Source organism: Epinephelus lanceolatus, chromosome 9 (genome assembly GCF_041903045.1).
Source record: "Epinephelus lanceolatus isolate andai-2023 chromosome 9, ASM4190304v1, whole genome shotgun sequence".
NCBI classification, from domain to species: Eukaryota; Metazoa; Chordata; class Actinopteri; order Perciformes; family Serranidae; genus Epinephelus; species Epinephelus lanceolatus.
Genome location: NC_135742.1, coordinates 16,737,124 through 16,757,044, shown reverse-complemented (window position 1 = coordinate 16,757,044; position 19,921 = coordinate 16,737,124). Strand labels below are relative to the sequence as shown.

The 19,921-nt window shown below is 43.6% G+C and overlaps 1 protein-coding gene and 1 long non-coding RNA gene across 3 annotated transcripts; one reads left to right on the top strand and one right to left on the bottom strand.

Moving 5' to 3' along the window:
• Positions 1-281: 281 nt before the first annotated feature.
• Positions 282-3,147, bottom strand: LOC117252925 (betaine--homocysteine S-methyltransferase 1-like). The gene is made up of 8 exons (XM_033620205.2): positions 3,013-3,147; positions 2,380-2,512; positions 2,187-2,299; positions 1,906-2,097; positions 1,653-1,800; positions 1,376-1,558; positions 755-983; positions 282-647 (listed from the first exon to the last, which is right to left on the bottom strand). Exons 1-8 carry the CDS (start codon positions 3,028-3,030, stop codon positions 458-460), a joined length of 1,206 nt encoding a protein of 401 aa, XP_033476096.2. The 5' UTR covers positions 3,031-3,147; the 3' UTR covers positions 282-457.
• A 70-nt stretch (positions 3,148-3,217) lies between these two features.
• LOC144464264 (uncharacterized) lies at positions 3,218-8,211 on the top strand. 2 transcript variants are annotated; one of them, XR_013492019.1, is made up of 3 exons: positions 3,218-3,261; positions 6,713-6,880; positions 7,436-8,211. It is a non-coding gene; the product is annotated as an uncharacterized LOC144464264 (long non-coding RNA). The 2 variants fall into 2 exon arrangements; XR_013492020.1 differs by lacking the exon at positions 3,218-3,261 and adding an exon at positions 6,431-6,553.
• The last annotated feature ends 11,710 nt before the right edge of the window (positions 8,212-19,921 follow it).

Here is a 19,921-nt window from a genome sequence, read left to right as displayed (position 1 = left end):
TTTAACTGAATGAGAGTATTGTGAGTGTCCCGGTTGATTGGGGTTGTTGGTGTGTTTGTCTGTCCTCCTGCTAGTGGGTGGGTTTTCTGTTTTTTGGACCCTGAATAAAGAATTTCGTAAAGTCCAACTTGATATGGGCAGCCAATTTGAACATGCCTGTAAGGACTGAGTTCTGATTCAATGCATATGTTAAAAGTGTGAGCTGTTTTTTAAGTTTTAAAAAGGTTTGTTGCAGCAGCCCTCTTGCTCTCATTCAACACTGACGACACATAGTCATAAAATTTGAGTGACAAACTCAGGTTTATTGTTTGGGGTTTACAAAGTAATACTCCACAACTGGAGCATCGCTGTTACAAGTGCTTATTATCGCCAAACTGGACCCAGAAAGACTTCACTCCTTCTCCCTCGTCCCTCTCTCGTTGACCGACCGAAAGGATGGGTGCTGCGGTTTCCTTGCTTATGCAGTGGACTTGGCCTTCTTCTGCATCTCCAGCACGTGCTTCATTTCCTGGCTGGTGGTGGCCTCTTTGTGCTGCAGCAGGTCAGCGTGGCCCTTGGTCACACCCCAGCCCTCTGGCGTGGACATGGACGGGCACTTGGGACGACCGGATGCGGGAGAGAGCTGCTCCCAATAATCACGACGGGCCCTGTAGGAGGTGAAGACGCAGGTTACACACAGCAGAAAGATCCATAAAATAATATCACTCACATGACTGTGTGCATGTCAGTGTGTTGAATATGGTGGATGCTATACCTTGCTCTGACCCAGGGTTTGGTGTGCATCTCCAGACCAGCACCCCACATCCCATGTTTCTCTGAGGCAGCGGCCATTATCCCTCTCTCGGGGGCCAGCTCCTCTGCAATAGCCCTGATGTGGTAAGGCTCGAACCCACAGCAGCCACCAATGAAGCGGATACCGGCCTGGTAAGCTGCTCTGGCATATGCGTGCATGTCCCAGCGGGTCAGGATCCTGGGCTCCAGGGCTGTGGAAGGAAAATGGAGACAATTGAGAAAAGCTGCCAAGTACACAACTGTCATCTAGTGATGCTTTTTTTCTTTGAAAGGTCCATAGTGTAGGATTTAGGGGGATATACTGGTAGATTATAAACTATGGGTTCTCACTACCTTACAATGAGCTGTCTGCATCAACATACGGAGCAGGTTCTCTTTCACAGAGTCCACCATTTTGTTTCTATAGTAGCTCAGAACGGACAAGCCAAACTCTTGCTCTAGACAGGCCCATTCATATTTTCTACATCGGCCACCGTAGTTCTCCTACACACTTGGCACATGGGGGAAGTTTCAGTTGGTTGCACTGCTAGATGCGACTAAATCCTACACACCAGACCTTTGATGTCCAAGAAAAATATATTACCGAAGGGGAACTCTGGCAGATCGATGAATCCCTGACAGTTGCAGTCGGGGGTGTGGAATGCCAGGGGCTGCACCATGTAGTGAGCCTTCAACCTGGCCTTCTCCACTCCCTCCTTCATCATCTTAACAGCCTTCACGCAGGTCATGGGGTCAAAGTGGCAGTTGACTCCAATAATCTGGGCACCTGAGATAACAGAAGGAAATGTTTAGCTGCATCAGATAGCGTAAAGACAAAAAGAGTAAAGTGTGAAATTGTGCTGGGTGGATTAAATACGTACCGGCCTTCACCAGCCTGACAGCACACTCTGCAGGAGAGACGCCATGCATGTCTCCCTCCGGTCCGATGCACAGGGAAGCAGCCACAGGCTTTCCGCTGGTCTTCAGCACCTGCACGGCCCACTCCGCCTCCTCAACGTGCTCAAAGTACTGCGTGTCAGAAACAACAGTCACCACAAAGTGCCCATTTGCTCCAGTAATCATATATCACATTGAAGCAGCTTTGACATGATTTGAAATTAGACATGAATCTACCTCAGCAATCAGGAAGTCCACGTTCTTCTTCATGAACACATCCAGCTGTTTCTTGAAGATGGCCTTCACTTCTGTCTCGCTCTTGCAGCTCAGGTAGGATGGAGTCTGAGACACTCCACCGGCTACCATGGCGTCTCCTTCACTGGCTACTTCCCTCGCCAGGTCACAGGCGGCCTCGTTGATTTTTGCGCCCTGAAAGAACGAGGCAGACACATCGTGTTTATTGATAAATCCACAGTCAGTGTGGAGGAAAGTGGAGGTCTGAAGCTGGCTGTACTCACAGTGATTTTCAAGTTCTGACCCCTGTTCTCCAGTTTGTCATCGCTGGCGTAGAACGTGAATGTCTGCATGACATTAGATCCTGCCCTCAGGAACTCCCTGTGCAGCTGACGCACTGATGGAAACATACAGATTTGTCATATCTTCCCTCCCTGTGGTTTTGGATACAATACTTGTGTGTGTGCGCTGTCTTACCGGCCTCAGGGTGTGTGACAGAAGCCTCAGGAGTCCATGGCCCGGCCTTCACATAGCCTCTCTTCTCCAGAGCAAACACGAAGCCGCCATCGCCAATCACCACCTCGCCAGCGTTCAGACGCTCAAGGATGCCCTGTGGGAGCAAAGGAACCCACGCACACTGTTCACTGGAGCTCCACACTGAATAGTTCATAAGCTTACTGATAATTTGTACATCACTCAATATTGCTATAAATACAACAGGGAGGAAGGACAGACAAAATGTATGTGAATTAAAGACACTATAAGACATGTAATGTCATGCATGTATGCCCTTGCAGTGTTTGTTGCAGTTGGTGCAAATGGGTGCAATGGTGCAGAGATAAAGACGTTTTCTAGTCTGAGACTCTCCAGCACTGACTGCTTCAGTCTGGCTGTTTCACACACAACATGCACACACACATAAAACCTGCACTGAAAACACCTTGCTCATAATAGCACAGTCCATTGACCAGCAGGACAACTTTGACCTGCTGTATGTAATTACATTGCACGATGTTAAAGACTTGCATGCTGCATCAACAACATCTCTGTTCTCTGCAGAGTAACAGAAGTGGTATACACGCAGTATCCTCACAAGCCACGTTGTTTTACCTTCTTGCCAGCTGACATCGTCTTCCCAGTTTCAGTTGCAGCACCAAGCACTTGGTAACAGCGAACCCCGCTTTTGACCCGGAGAGTGAGGAGGGACGCTCCTCGCCAGCTTTATACTACGGGATGAACATGGGAGGATTTCATTTTGGTGCCAAATTCACATATAATTGCCACATGTCTGTTTGGACATTGTGCAACAGAGTCTGCCTGACAGATCAATGGGGATGGCATGGGCAGCAGTCAGCTCAGGTAGGACAGGGACATGTGGTCTGCTGTAGAGCAAGACATCTGCCAGTTTAATGATTATGTTAACATTTAGATTGAATATTAAACCATTTGTGCTGTGCTGCAAACTGCTTTCTGGTAAACTGTGGGCTGCAGTGGAGTAACACATAAAAGGATTAGCTTAAAAGACCAGACTTTGGAGAAGCAAAGCCGCCGCCTGCAGATACATACAGCCTGATTACAACAACTCAAATCATTCTGGTGTTTGTCTTCTTCATGTGACCCTGAAATGTCTGATGCAAGTAGGGACTTTACAAACTTGCAGTGTCCTCACAGTGGAACCATCTTCAAAGGCCTGAAGAGATAAGCTTGTACAGTATTATGCACCTCTGTCCAATTCTTGTTGGTCTTGAAATATAAGACTGGCAATGCTCCCAACTCGAGGCTCAGTGCAATGTGAGGTGACTGATGGAAGCTCGTATGTTGGCCTCAGAACAGAAGGGAAAGATTTGTGGTTTGTGTATGTTAATCTGTGCGAACTACTCAATTAGGTGACTGACAAAATTGAATTATTTAAAGTTAATAACACTGATAAAATTCATTATTTCTGGTCCCTCTTTTGTGGGAATCTGCTTTTTAACTTGTCCAAAACTCAGGATTTAAAAACCACTGCTGCATGTAGCTTGCTGCATTAATCCAGGTTAACCAGTAACACCTCCTGCTCACAGTCCTCTGCTGATCTTATTTTTCAATGCACTGCACACAGACACACATTAAAACACACACATGCACACACGGCAACACACAGAGATACGGGATATTGACCTTCAGTAGAGTGCTGGTGTGTAGCTCTGTCCGCTCTGGGTCTATCCAGTTTAAGGGGGAATGTTACAGATAGGTGTTTATCAACAGAGTCAAAGTTCAGAAAAATGCCTCTAATAGTTCAACATAGGATTTCATCAGCTTGAATCAGAGGTGCACAGATCAGTCTGCTGATCTAATGTTGCTGTGGTTAAACTGTGCAGCAGTTTTACTTCCATCAATCGGTAATGTGACGTCAGCCATTCAGTCTGTGTCTTTATTACACTCTGCTTCTTTTGATGCTTTCTTATGATACAGCTTTGTGTTTTTAATCTGTTTGCTTATTGTGTTGCTCTTTGTTTTTGTACAGTTCACTTATTTTACATACTTATATATTGCTTTTTTTTTTTCCTACCGATGCATCCTGTTAGCATTATCGCTCAGATGTGTGGACTCGAGTCACATGGTTTGACTCATATCCCAAATTTAATGACTTTAGACTCGACAAAGTAAAAAAAACCTTGCAACTCAGCTTGGACTTTAACACCAGTGACTCGTGACTTAATTTGGACACGAGCCTTTTGTGTTGAAAATACTTGATACTATCCTCCCGAGCCCAAGCAAAAAAATGTGTTAATCAAAAATGTGTGTCATGAATTTGTTCATTTCCCTTCATTCCCTGAATTGGCTAACTTTAATGGTTTTCATTCCCAGCAAGTCAACATTTACTTCCCCAGATCCATTTAGTTTGACCCAGTCCAACAGCATCCAAACAAGTTGCAGGAGAAAGCCATGAAGAACTAAAGTTATGTTACTGAAAGAATTATGCAAAAGATAATTTAGTTTGCAAAAACTAGTCAGTGCTCAACAAAGAAACAAATAAGAGCATAGGTCGAAAATTTCAGACAGAGACACAACAATGTCCAACGAAATTGTTTTAACAAAGAAGTGCAAACTGTGAAAGAACATTCATGGTTTTTGTAAATTTGATATATTATATGGTCATTAAAATGGCTGTACATTTGGTGAAGTGGATTATGACTTGTTCACGACTCAAAACTCAAAAGTTTAGGGTTTGGGGCTTGAGTGCAAAGACCTGAGACTTTTTGAATGTTTCCATTTCATGAACGGTGCAACCATAAAATGGCATCTTGGGTTTTGATATGTCACTGAGTGTAAACATAATATAACTTCAACTAAGAGCTGGAACAATATCATTTCCTCTAAAGGGGAAAAGTTCACTTCACAGGCCAGAGGAATAGTTTGAATCTATCTGTTAAATATGAAGCCACGAGGCGGTTAGCTTAGTTAAGTTCAAAGACAGGAAACAGGGGGAAACATCTAGCCTCTGTTCATGATCAATCTCTCCAGCACCTCTAAAGTTCACTGAAGATTTACTCTCTTGTGTGTTTAATCTGTGCAAGATGTAGTAGTTAAACATTTTTTGGAAGGGCGAGGTGACTTCCTGGAGTCAAACTCATGGTAAAAACAGTAACACTCCAAGAAATCACTGCATCCAACCAAAACAAGCACATAATCTGTAAAACCACCAACTGTTCTTTTTACACTTTGCTTTTTGTACAGATTAAACAAATGAGATATAACATTTAATTAATGAGCTTTAGACAAAGCCAAGCTAGCTGTCTCTTGTTCCCAGGCCTTGTGCAAACTAAGCTAACTGTCATAGCTTCATGTGTGAGAAATATGATATCAATCTTTGCATCTAACTCTAAGCCAAAGCCAAATAAAATGTTTGTAGGTATTTTGCACATCTTGATAAAAACTAGGCTCTCAGACAAACAGGAGAAATATGACCAAGAAGGATTAAGAGTTTGTGACCTTTAGCACATAAAAGGTTACCACACGGAGCAGCCAAAAAATGTTAAAAGGTTACTAAAATCAGTGCCTTAAACTGGTGGACGGGTGACGACTGTAAGCGCACCACTCAGTCATTCATCCAACAGGAAAAAATAGTTTGTCCTCACAGGCAACTGAAACTTTTCTGTACTGGCTGCATTTAGAGAGGAGTGATCTGTTTACTATAAGGTGTAGTAGTTTCACTTGCAGAGGCACCAAAAGGAACCTTCTGAACGTCTTCCCCCAGGCACGGGGGTTAAAGTGTGCATGTGTGGTGCACATGGTGTTTTCAGTGAGCGTTTGTCCACATGTTTGCAAGTGTGTAAGAGCAGAAATAGCTCTGATGTGTCGAGTGTCACTGAGGTGCTGCGTCAGGTGGCAGATCTCCACAATGGAGGAGACCCCCAAATTCCAAGAGCACATTGAACCACGAGTCCGTTCTGAGAAGAGCAATGAAATGCACCCCAGGGAGCACTGCTCACCATGCCCACATTACATCATGTTGACTGACCCAATGGTTTATGCAACACGCAATGAAGAGACCAAGAAGGCTTGGAGTGATCGGGAGTTTTCAGAAAGGGATATGATTGCCTGTTTTTTATTTTAGAACTTTGCCCCTTTTGTAACAAGTCTTCTTTATTCTTCAGAGTTCTTACATGTAAGGCCATGTGGTTTTGTACCGTGGTTCAGTTCTATGAAATCTATTTACACGGTCTATATCTACCATATCTCATTTCATTGGAGTTATTCCAGCTATTCCAGTTAGAGTATCAGGAGCTGACCAGCAGCTGTACTGGAAAACGTTTCCTCTTTGCAGCCACAACTAGTTCTCGCAGGCTGAAGCTGGAACTGGGGCTGTCCATGAAGTTACAAAGGGACCAAAGGCTGAAGCAGACGGTGAAAGGAGAAGGACTGATGGCTGATTGGGCGGGGGAGGAGGAACTCACTCACTTCACAGTGGGCTGGGGCTGGAATGGTTGAAGGGGTGAGGATCGGGCTGGGAAAAAGGCCACATTTGAGGCATGAGAGTGGGGGGGGGGGAAGAGGCTGCGCAAAGTTAGAAGTTTGCAAGCATGGCTCTTTCTGTGGGGAGACACATTTGTAATGTGAATGACCTGGGCTGACACTGATAAAGTTGTGGTTAACTATTAACTCCTAATGAACTGATAAAGTGTTGGACTTGTCACATGCTCCTCTGGCCATGTGGCAACACAGGTAGAGCACTGAAAATTGTTCTCTAGAATATGTTTTTGCATTCAAAACTGCATTGCAAGTTATGGTAATGTTGTCGTGTGCTGATTATTGACCGGTTTCTCTGCAGCTTTACATCATTGCACATGCATGTGTTTCTGTGTGTGTGCAGAGTTTGTAAAAGTTCCCCACGTGCTGAATTCAGTGCACCCTCAATCAGAAAATGAAAATGATGTGTATAAGAGCATGTAATGCCAACGCTACCCCACCTCTTGGTGCCATTTCTCCCTATACAACCTTCACACATGTTGTTTTTCTGTGTTGCTTCACTCTCCTCTCCCTGTTATAGAGGGACTCCCTGTGCCAGTGCAGCCCCCTGTTTACCTCCACCCCCGCCTCTGGTCCAATCAAAGCTCAAGCCGAAGAAGACATTCTGCTGAAACCGTCCATTCTTTGTGGATTTGTAGGCCACAGGAAGACAGATAGGGAGAGAGACACTGAGTGAGAGGAGGAGGAGGGGCAGGAGGAGGAGGAGAGAGAGAGCACTCTGTGACCTATAAACCCGCTGTAGTCTTTGTAGATGTGTTAATTATTTCTCCTGTGATTCATAAACACTGGTGGAGAAATCAAATGTCACGGCCACTCATCATGACCTACTTCTTCTAAACTTTTTAAAAATGTTTTAGATTTACTACATTTAAAAAAGTAGTAAAAATCATACAATGTAATACTACTTTCAGACACAAGAGGGCACAACAGTGCACCTCTCAGTAAGTGTTTTTCTCTCATGCACAGACGTGAAACTTGAAACCTGCATACAGGAGAGAAGAAACATAATTCAGATGCTTTCATACAGGGAACAAGAGCTCACTGAATGGTTTGATCAGCACTAAAAGATTTCAATGACATGTTAAGGCCGTTGGAGTCAAATCTCAATCCAGCGGAAACTGAGGTGAGGTGTTGAGGTGCTTGTACTCTCAACTTCCATCATCAAAACACCCTTATCAAGACATGAGACAATAAAAATAAGAAAAAAGAAGACCGGTAGCTTTCCTGATACTGTCAACTGACAGTTTTTTTTTTCGGTGGAAGGTCATCTTCACCAGTGCTTTGTTGTCATTTGCTCTGTACAATAAAGCAGTCTTGTTAAATCATCAAATATCATCCCTCACACTGGCTGTTAATTAGGGCTTTTGATGTGTCACAAATAGGTTCCCTGTGAAGGTTTTTTAAATCAAATTACCTTTTTTTTAAGGTTTTTAAGTTTGCCTCTTTACTAGGAAACGGGTGCCCATAACATACCGACACAGTCAATTAAAATTTCACTCATAACTCTTTGCGTAGGCCCAGTTGAATATTGCAGTAATGATGTATAGTTATTACAAAGTTCCATGGCACACTGGGCCTGGCATCAGGGCACACCAGTGTGCTGCAGCACACCATTTGAGAACCACTGGTCTAGTGTGTAAGATTTAGTGGCATCTAGGGTGCAGAACTTGAACTTGTCCCGTTAGCCAAGTGTGTAGGAGCACTACGGGGGCTGAGACGAAAACTCAAATGATCCTATCTAGAGCCAGTTTGTCCGTTCTCAGCTACTGTAGAAACAACATGGTGGATATGTGAGAGAGAAGCAGCTCCTCATGTAGATATAAATGGCTCAATGTAAGGTGACATAGTTATGACTGTTAGACACAATTTCTGGCAACAGATGGTCCTAAATCCTACCCACTGGCATACACACACAAGCATATCTGTGATTCAGATCCTGATCCAGGTTGTTTGCACACGGTTCTCAACAGGGAGGTGGCTGAGTTGCCAGCTAGCAGCTAACGGTGCTAACAATGCCAACAGTGCTGACCAAACTGGTCTCACTCCAAGGTCGTCAAAATCCAATGCTTGGGCAGTGACTTGCAGCGTCAGACACTGGCATGATACGCGGCCGGTCGCCAGTATAGTTTAATGGTGCTCAGTGGCGCATGGGGAAACACGGCAGGACAAGAACGGAAGTTAAAGCAGCAAATGTTCAAGTAAGGCAGGTGAGAGGGATGTTGGGTGGGTCCAGCAAACACAGACTTTCACCCGTGTTCAAGTCCATTAAGATCATAAAGCCAAACCCTGTTCTTTTTTCCTAAACCTAACCACGTCTGTTAGTTGTTGGAGGAAATTTTTGCTGTTATATGAATGCTCTGAATGTTGTACATAACTCCTTTAATATTAGCGTAGTATTAGTTTGTGCACAGGCACTTAAAGGCAAAAGGACCATAAAAGGCCTTCACTGGCAACCTGTCAGAATATCAAAATGTTAATGCAAGTGTGTAGCCTGGAAATCCAGACCCAAATCTAGAAAGATTTAGGGTCTGGCTATGAGTAATGAAAATGGCCCAACTCGAGGGCGGCACCATGCATGCATTTGAAAATATCACTGCACACAATTGGATAACACCACGACCAATCAGAACAATACTTAGCGCTTAGCTACCAGCAGAACTAACTGGTAGATTAGACGTATCTGGTCAGCAAAACAGCAAAAACGTCCTTCCTGCAAAGGAAAGATTGGAGCGCCGTCTTCTGTTCCTCTTTTAGAGAAAAAGCCAAGTCTAACTCGTTCATTGTAGCGACCAACGCCGTTTCAAACAACTTGTGTTCATCCGTAGCCATCTTGCAATGTTTACCGACTGATTCCGGACTTCGTCGTCGCAGCGCTGTCATCATCTGTTTCGCTCGCCTCTGTATATCAGATACACCGATGTGATTGGTGCAGCTTGGCTCCAGCGGCATGGGTAATGAGCATCATTACTGATTGCCAGAGTGACTCGCTGAGCAAATTCAAATTGTGCTCTCGCGAGAACTCTGGATTTCCAGGGTAGCAAGTGTGTAAAGTATATAAAAATGCGTTTTCACTTCTCCGCATTTTCATGTTTCTTAAATGCACATCAGCTTTGGTATATAACACAGATTTATGTGTACAGCTACAGCAGCTGCTTCACAACAGGTGAACACACATAAAGTAAAGAGAGAGATGGTTTGATTCAACAAACCTGTAGTTCACTGTAATAAAGGAGCGGCATAGCTTTTCATTACCGTCTTCTTTTTATCACCTCTTAGAAGTGACTGTAAAGATGCGGAACTGTATAGAAGGTTTACAGTAACTCGTCTTTTAACTGCTGCTTCTAATGTCACAGTAAAGTTTACCAGCATGACTGTACAGAAAGCAGGACAGCTACAGCCTGCCACTCCTTGAATGTGCTAAAAGAGATAATCAGCTGCAGAATATATATTGTCAAATATTAGACAAGTCCAATAAAGTCCAACCTGATCACATAACAATGCTCTCTTGATATCCTCAGGTACACTTTCTATATTTTACGGCTGTATGATTGTGAACAACATTCTCGAGGAACAACCGTCTTCAAATGTCAGACTGAATTAGCTGGTGTGTGTTGTTTCTCTTTTGTTTGTTAGCAACCACAGACGTGTTGTCCAAACACAATTCACAATTCTGCATCCAACAGTTGTGTTTATTTTGGCGAAACAAACAGCAGTGTATCACTGTTGATATGAGTCAGGTTCGAATGCTTAATGTGATTTTTGGGGAATGAGTCAGGGGATGCTGTGGATCGTTCCTGGTGTGTGCAGGTTGATTAATATGTTGAGATTAGTATAAGAGGGTTTGTCAGATAAATAAAATTCGGATAAGCAAAGAGTCAAAATGTTTGTAAAGCACACGGTGAGCCAAACACACTCTTCAAAATCACCATATAAGATCATCTCTAGTTTAGGTATTTGTGTGCTCGCTGATGAGTCACACACAGATCAAGCAGCCCTGCTGTTTTTTGTTTATTAGATTAAATTAAATGCAACCTGATGATATATCGTCTTTATTCCTAAAGCCTTTAATCATGGTTGGCTTGTCCCAGCAGGATCTGTGTGCTCTGACTGAGTGACCTAACTCATCTGTTACGTTCTTCTTTCCTGTGTTTTTGTTTTTGTGGTACAAAGTCTTGTGTCACCTTTATGTCACACTTTATTTGTGTCTCATGTGTCCCGCTGTGACCTCATTGTCAACATCAAACTAGATACTGCTGGGAATTCCCCCCAAACAAAAATGGAAATGATGGATTCTCCTTTATTTTTCTAAATGCCAGGTCTCTCACCACACTGCTGCCTACTGTGTGTTTATGTTTACCTCACCGGACTGAAGCATTTTAACCCCTGATTAACTGGATTCTCTCAAGGACTGGCAGAACGTGTGTGAAAGAACAACATGATCTCAAGGTATTCTAACAGAAAATAGTTGCATTAGGTTTGCAAAGACTGGATGAAAATGAATCTGTTTGGCATTATTAAATGTTACTTTGTTAAAGGCCTGCATGACCGGAAATAACTCTTCATACCAGCAGGCGATGGTAGTCTGTATTCGTCATTCAAAAAGGGAAACCAGAAGATCAACAGGACAGATTCAAGCGCTAGTTAGCCAGTTAGCACATTAAAGACCAAATGAACAATAACACAAACAATTACAAACTGTTTCTGCTAAGGAGCTCAGTGGCTAAAAAATAATATTACCTCATAAAACAAGTTTGTCTTGATCTTACGCCCTCTTTCTTATCCTTCGTCAGTTGTTTCCTGTCCTCACTTCCATATCTCTTGTGCACTGAGCTCAAGTGCCAATCAGAGTGATTTCACTCACTGATGGCCCACGACAGCAATTTAACATGTGGAACTGGCCAAAAACAAGTGCCAATGCTGCTGGGCACACTGCAGGAGCTAGGGCAACGGACATTTACTGCTGGCCAGACACTGACCAATGGTACATACTTAGCTTGATGTATCAGGGCCCTGAAGGCCCAAATGTACCAAACTGACATCAAAGAACTTCAACACATGGCAAAGACTACAGCCAACAGTCAACAAGCACATATGTTCTGCGCCTGCATGAGAGGAAATAACTCACCTTAGCAGGAGGCAGCAGTAGTCTGTATTTCTCACTCAAAAAGGGGAGACCTAAAGACTGGCGGGACGGATTCAAGATGTTTCTCTTCTCATAAATGGAACTGAACTGCTAATCAGATTGGGGCTCCACTGACCCAATTGCCAATTCAACATGCTAAACAATCAAGCAACAAGGGCCAACTTCATCTAACAGTGTGGAATACAGTGCAAAAACTAGGGTGACAGATGCTCATTGACAGCCCACCGTTGTCCAACGGCCAACTGTCACCTTGGTATGTGACGGCCCCAGACAACGCTCCTCACCACCATCAGCAAAACACCAAAATGAGCATAGTGTTAGTTCAAACAAGACACAATGTCAAACTCAGCTCACGTCACAGCTACATCAGCTGATCTCAAATAGCCCAATCAACTGATGGAGCAGCTGATTGATGGAAGGGAGTCAGCTGATAGATCACATGATTCCTTTCTATGCAACCATTTGGCAGATCTCATTCAGGGCACCCTATTTAAACTGCTCTGGCCTGCCTACTACTTCCTCTGCAAGATGCTTTGCAACCTGCCTCCACCCCAGCTCCTCCTTTTCATGCTGTATCTGATTTATCGGTGTCATTTCTGTTTGTCATTGATGCTGCTCTGTTCTGTTACTGGGGGGTCTTTGCTGCTGCTCTCCCTGCATTAGACTTTCCATGTAGGCGCATGGAAGGGCAGGGAGGTTTGCTGTTGCCTTAAGACTTTCCACGTAGACATGTGGAAATGTTGGAGAGGCCTCAGGCTTTCTGCGTGGGCCTAGGAAAGGCAGAGGCCCCAGAACAGAGCAATACTACCAAATATAATACCACAAATGGAAATAAAGTTTTATTTGACTAAAGTGTTCCTGACTGAAATGTGGGAATATCTGTTGGAAGGATGGTGTTCATCCCTCCTGTAGAGTTCAGTGACTTGAAGAATCAATGCTAAAAAGCACTGAAGCTCTTCTGATGGTGTGTGGTGGCCCGAAACCTTATTAAGGCACTTTATGTTGTTGTTTGTTATCCATGTTTATTTGTTTATGTGGAAGGTTTTAGGATTTGATTCTAAGATTTGTATGTGTGAAACTAGAATTTATGAGTATGATTTGTTTTTGACTTAGTTCTGAAAACTCAATAAACCTATTCTTTGGGTAAATATATCTATCTATATATGTATATATGTATATATATATATACAGTACAGGCCAAAAGTTTGGACACACCTTCTCATTCAATGCGTTTTCTTTATTTTCATGACTATTTACATTGTAAATTCTCACTGAAGGCATCAAAACTATGAATGAACACATGTGGAGTTATGTACTTAACAAAAAAAGGTGAAATAACTGAAAACATGTTTTATATTCTAGTTTCTTCAAAATAGCCACCCTTTGCTCTGATTACTGCTTTGCACACTCTTGGCATTCTCTCCATGAGCTTCAAGAGGTAGTCACCTGAAATGGTTTTCCAACAGTCTTGAAGGAGTTCCCAGAGGTGTTTAGCACTTGTTGGCCCCTTTGCCTTCACTCTGCGGTCCAGCTCACCCCAAACCATCTCGATTGGGTTCAGGTCCGGTGACTGTGGAGGCCAGGTCATCTGCCGCAGCACTCCATCACTCTCCTTCTTGGTCAAATAGCCCTTACACAGCCTGGAGGTGTGTTTGGGGTCATTGTCCTGTTGAAAAATAAATGATCGTCCAATTAAACGCAAACCGGATGGGATGGCATGTCGCTGCAGGATGCTGTGGTAGCCATGCTGGTTCAGTGTGCCTTCAATTTTGAATAAATCCCCAACAGTGTCACCAGCAAAACACCCCCACACCATCACACCTCCTCCTCCATGCTTCACAGTGGGAACCAGGCATGTGGAATCCATCCGTTCACCTTTTCTGCGTCTCACAAAGACACGGCGGTTGGAACCAAAGATCTCAAATTTGGACTCATCAGACCAAAGCACAGATTTCCACTGGTCTAATGTCCATTCCTTGTGTTTCTTGGCCCAAACAAATCTCTTCTGCTTGTTGCCTCTCCTTAGCAGTGGTTTCCTAGCAGCTATTTGACCATGAAGGCCTGATTGGCGCAGTCTCCTCTTAACAGTTGTTCTAGAGATGGGTCTGCTGCTAGAACTCTGTGTGGCATTCATCTGGTCTCTGATCTGAGCTGCTGTTAACTTGCGATTTCTGAGGCTGGTGACTCGGATGAACTTATCCTCAGAAGCAGAGGTGACTCTTGGTCTTCCTTTCCTGGGTCGGTCCTCATGTGTGCCAGTTTCGTTGTAGCGCTTGATGGTTTTTGCGACTCCACTTGGGGACACATTTAAAGTTTTTGCAATTTTCCGGACTGACTGACCTTCATTTCTTAAAGTAATGATGGCCACTTGTTTTTCTTTAGTTAGCTGATTGGTTCTTGCCATAATATGAATTTTAACAGTTGTCCAATAGGGCTGTCGGCTGTGTATTAACCTGACTTCTGCACAACACAACTGATGGTCCCAACCCCATTGATAAAGCAAGAAATTCCACTAATTAACCCTGATAAGGCACACCTGTGAAGTGGAAACCATTTCAGGTGACTACCTCTTGAAGCTCATGGAGAGAATGCCAAGAGTGTGCAAAGCAGTAATCAGAGCAAAGGGTGGCTATTTTGAAGAAACTAGAATATAAAACATGTTTTCAGTTATTTCACCTTTTTTTGTTAAGTACATAACTCCACATGTGTTCATTCATAGTTTTGATGCCTTCAGTGAGAATCTACAATGTAAATAGTCATGAAAATAAAGAAAACGCATTGAATGAGAAGGTGTGTCCAAACTTTTGGCCTGTACTGTATATATATATATATATATATATATATATATATGTATATATATATGTATATATATATACTACACGATTTATCTGTTGTTAGTTTTAGAGCCCTACTGCAATTAACACAATTATACCAGCTCTTATTTTCACACACATATCTGTACACACATACACCAGAAATGGCATCATGGCATCATTTCTTCAAAGACAGCGTAACTTCCTCCCCACAGCCACTAACCATTAAACCCAGTCATCTCTCCCAGTGTCTCTTCAGTCCCATGGAGTTGCCCTGCAGCTAAGAACATCTTCCTACCCCTGAGACCAGAGCGCTGTCCTGACCACACTTATCTATTTACAGACTTCTTTGCCTCCCACAGTGTTCTCACCAGGACGACACACACACAGACAGATCTGGTGTGGAAAGAGGAAGTGCTGAAGGCAGGGCCGACCAAATGACACAGTGGCTCGGCCGCGGTGGAGCACAGAGGCACCGTGTGAGCGAGGAGACAAACTGTAGGGTATGAAGTTTGAGGCTGTGAAGAATGTCAGGAGGGCAGCGTGAAGAGCTGCACTCAACAAACTCCCACTGCAGCATCCCAAGGAGGAAATGAGAGCTGGTATTAACAGGCTGTGAAGAGGAGTTGTTGCTGTTTTTTTAAAGGTTTGTATAGAAAATAACAGAAAAAGCATGCTGTGGGAATGCAGTAAATACCAGTGTGGTGAAACTCATAATGTTTGAGCTGCACAGTCACAATCACTGCAAAACATGGGGGAAAAGCCTGAAAAGCCATGATGACGCATGTCAAACACATAGGTGGTCACAATTAGACCCTAAACAGCGCTGACACTTTATGGGAACTTTGCTCACCATTATTTCTGACAGCCTTGACAGAAACTGCACTGGATGAACTTTATCAAACTGCTATTTACCGTCAGGCCCACACAAAGAAATGGCAGGGTCCTGAAAAAGGTCCAGTGAATGACAAAGACGTCCAAATAATCACATAACAAGCTCACTAAACTGACGCTGTGCTAAAAAGACTGGAAACTGCATCAAGGAGACATTTGACGTTTGTTATTTGCCTCAGTGCAATCTTGAGCGCAGTTTGTTGCCAACATTGCTTATCTGTTTCATTGGTGGTATTTATCTTTATTGTTGGGGTTCGGAGTAGAGCGGATGCTCCTTTGCGTCAAAAGGGGTCAGTTGAGGTGGTTGGGGCATCTGATCAGGATGCCTCCTGGGCGCCTGCTGTTGGAAGCGCTCCGGGCACGTCTCACTGGTAGGAGGCCCTGGGGCAGACCCAGAACACTCTGGAGGGATTACATATCTGATCTGGCCTGGGAACGCCTTGGAGTCCCCCAGGAGGAGCTGGACAGTGTTGCTGTGGAGAGGGACGTCTGGGGTGCTTTGCTCAGCCTGCTGCCCCCACGACCCGGCCCCAGATAAGCAGATGAAAAAAGATGGATGGATGGAGCAGAGTAGTCACAGTAGGGTGTTTTTTCCACTCACTGAAGCATCTTTACCAGATTTGGATGCATGTTCCCTGTCAGAGTATCTAAAACAAAGAGACTGAAGACATGAAGCTGAACATGTGCAAGGCCTCACAAAGACAAGGCTTGAGGATCCCTCCAAACAGACTACTCTCTCCTGGTATAGGAATTTGGGAAAGAGGCATCCCATTGAAGCTGAACAAAAGTCACTGAATACAGCAAGTTAAATGATCATCAATTTTTATCGATCTTGCGTTCAACATTTACAGCGTGCAAGACCTAATAGGGGACATTTCATACATAAAGGCAGCTCACAGTGCTTTAAGGCATACAGAGAACATGATAAATGGACTCTTGGAGCTGTTAGCCGACTGCTACATGATTCAAAGCAGACTTAGACTAACAGGAATATTTTAAACATGATTCCTAAACACACCAGAAGTCAGCTGAGAAAAGACATTTGTTTCCATCCTGCATAAAATAAAAACATGAACATGTTTTTCAAACCTGCCTGTGAATAATACCACTGTTACTCACCACTCAAGTGACTCTAAACAGAGCTGTGCAGGGCCTACGTCAATCTATATGGACTTCCTCCAACAGTTTATCACTGTCAACATTTAACATTGCTTACAAGCCACAAAAATCCTTCCAAACATGCAGTTGGGGCCCAGCGTCATTCACTGTTCCCTGCTACAATGTATTTGCCCTGCCTAGAATTTTCATATGGTCCCAGTGTGACAGTCAGTCCCTGGGTTGTCACAGTTCCACTGACCACAATGCAATAAGTGTGGTTTATGTCTGTAGCTCAGCTCCCTGAGTGAAGAGAGAGGAAAGAACAGTTTCTTCTCTGCAGGAGGAGACGCAGCGTGCAGAGGCAAGCTTATGATCTCAAACCTTTTCTGGAGCCTCAGTGAACAAAACAGAGAAGGTGATTATCTTTAATGCAGCCTGGTGAAACAACAGAGTCTGTATGAGTCCACAGCCAAGAATCAGAGCTGTCAAGTTAAAGTTAAGTCTCAGTTGCCTACTTATATAGAGTTCAGTATTTTGGTTAATATGCTTTTTTGAATTCTTGCAAAGGGTTTGTCGATTGAAACCTTGCATGTCAGTAAATATGAAGTGACAACCAGCAGCCAGTTAGCTTAGCTTAGCATAAAGGCTGTAAACAGTGGTAAACCGCCAGCCTTGCTCTGTCCTAAGGTAACAATATCCACCAACCAGCACCTCTCAAGCTCACTAATAAACATGTTAAATGTTCCTGGTTCTAGCTTAACAAAAGCCAGATTGAAATTACAGCTTTTGAACCGAAAACTTGATATATTCAAAGTTTTTGCCTTTCAAGACTCAAACAAAGTCTTTAGGAAGTCAATTCCTGGTTGTGACTTATGTCTTACTAAGACATACTAAGGCCCAATCCCAATACACCCCTTAACCCTACCACTTGCCCCTACCCCTCCGTTTTGCGCGTTCACGCATAGGGGTAGGGATGTCCCGATTCTCATTGAGGCAGAGGGGAAGGGTGCTAGGGCTAGGGCTATATGGCCCTCCAAATGGAGTTTTTGAGAGGCACACTTCAAAGCGAGTGCTACGAGAAATCTCCCAGAATGCCTTGTGAATCACCGGCAAGATGACAGGGAAGGCTTCAGAGGCAATGAAAGAAAACCATAAATCTAAGTATTTTCTTCGTAACTAAAGATTTAAAGACTATGATAACCATCGGAAATGTCGTTTCAATGTATTATATACATTTGTTCTAACAAACATAACAAAAAACAATAGTTGTGAGGTTTCCCCGGCAACATACTCGTTGCGTCTTTTTATGACATCACTGACAACTAATGATGACATTTCCGGGTATGAAGGGTTGTCCCATTTCATAGGGGAATATTTCAACCCCTACCCCTTGTAACTTTGTTGCAAAGAGCAAGGGGCACTTGAAAAAGAGGGGTAGGGGTAGGGGTAGGGGCAAAAATGAGAAATGGGATTGGGCCTAAGACTAAGGACACAGCCTTTGTACATAGGGCGCCTGCTCTACCAGGTGAGCTAGTGGGCACCCCGATATGTACATTCTGACATCAGAAACAAAAGAATCCTCTGGCCTCAATTTCAAGTGTCTGAAAAGTGACTGAAATGACCCTACTCCTGGGGCACATTCAATCTCAAAATGTTTTGCATCTTTTTTGAATGACACGTTCCTTTAAAAGGTATGAAACAGTGTACAACGTGATTTTGGGTACATTTTCTCTCATTTGGTGGGTGTTTCAGAGGTGTTAAAGGCATTTTGCCTCTATAGACAGGACAGTAAAGTGTGAAGGGGGAGAGAGAGAGAGAGAGAGGGGTAATGACATGCAGCAAAGGGCCACAGGCTGGAGTCAAACCCCGGCCGCTGCAGCAGCAGCCTTGTACATGGGGCGCCTGCTCTATCCACTAAGCCACCGACAGCCAAATGCACCACCATTTTCAGCCCGTTTTCACTCTGAGGTTGTCGAAATCCAGCGCATATGCAGTGACTTGCGGTGTCAGACACTGTCCTTTCACGTCAGCATGATATGTTGCCAGTCACCATTAGAGTTTAAAGGCGCTCAGCAGCTTCAGGGGGAAACGTGGTGGGACAAGAACGAAAGTTAAGGCAGCAAAAGTCCAAGTAGGGTGGACAGGGGTGGTGGTGGATGGGTCCAACAAACACTGACTTCCACCTGGAAGAGTGGTGTTCGTGTCCCGTAAGATTGTAAAGGCAAACCTTGTTCTTTTTTCCTAAACCTAACCACATGCGTTTGTTCCCTGAACCCAACCATGTGCATTAGTTGATGGAGGACAAACACCAATTTGTGTTATTGTACTGATGTAGCTCTTTTATTTTGAGAGAGACTGTATGTAAATAGTAAATTTCCTGTGAATACGGAAGTGTATTTTGAAAGAAGACAATGCATGTAACAGGCAGAACTTGACATGACATCCCAGAACGTCAACAACCAACGCACCCAGGGTACCTTGCACGCTGTATCTGGATGTGCAAAGTCTTTGGCCAGGTGGGAGTGAGAATGTGTCGCCATTTTTATTTGAATCAACGTTTTGCTACATTTTGACGGGGCTGAATGCAGCCCAGAAATGACCCTGTGGGTGAACTCTGACCCTATTTTTAAAAGTTTCAGCACCAAGATTTTTTAACAGCACCCTCTAGGGGATAAGAACTAATAAATGTGACAACCAACCCCGTTCTCCCCTACAGAAGAAAAATAGGCTCTGAAAGTCTGCACATTGACACAGATTTTATCTAAAAAAATATTATTTTTTACTGTTGTACCATACTACATTTGTTTGGATGTGAGTGACTGTATTCCAAATCTCATTTTCATAATTCTACACGTGATCATTTTAATATTCTGTATTATATTTCAGTATCTGTGAGTGTATCCTACTTATTCCCAAGACCTGTGAGAAAATGCGTTGATACTCATGAGAAAAGAGAAAGGGAGAACTTGTAATTTGTAATGAGCTGCATCACACAGACAGAAGAAGCAAGCGTGAATAAATCATCCCGACGCGTTTATTGGAGGCGTTTATGGGAAGC

Bases quoted from the DNA above. Each gene is read 5' to 3' on its own strand.
- LOC117252925 (XM_033620205.2), bottom strand. The intron at 2,098-2,186 runs GTGAGTACAGCC...TCGTTCTTTCAG, and splicing joins GTCAGAACTTGAAAATCACT to GGCGCAAAAATCAACGAGGC. The intron at 1,559-1,652 runs GTACGTATTTAA...CTGTTATCTCAG, and splicing joins TGTCAGGCTGGTGAAGGCCG to GTGCCCAGATTATTGGAGTC.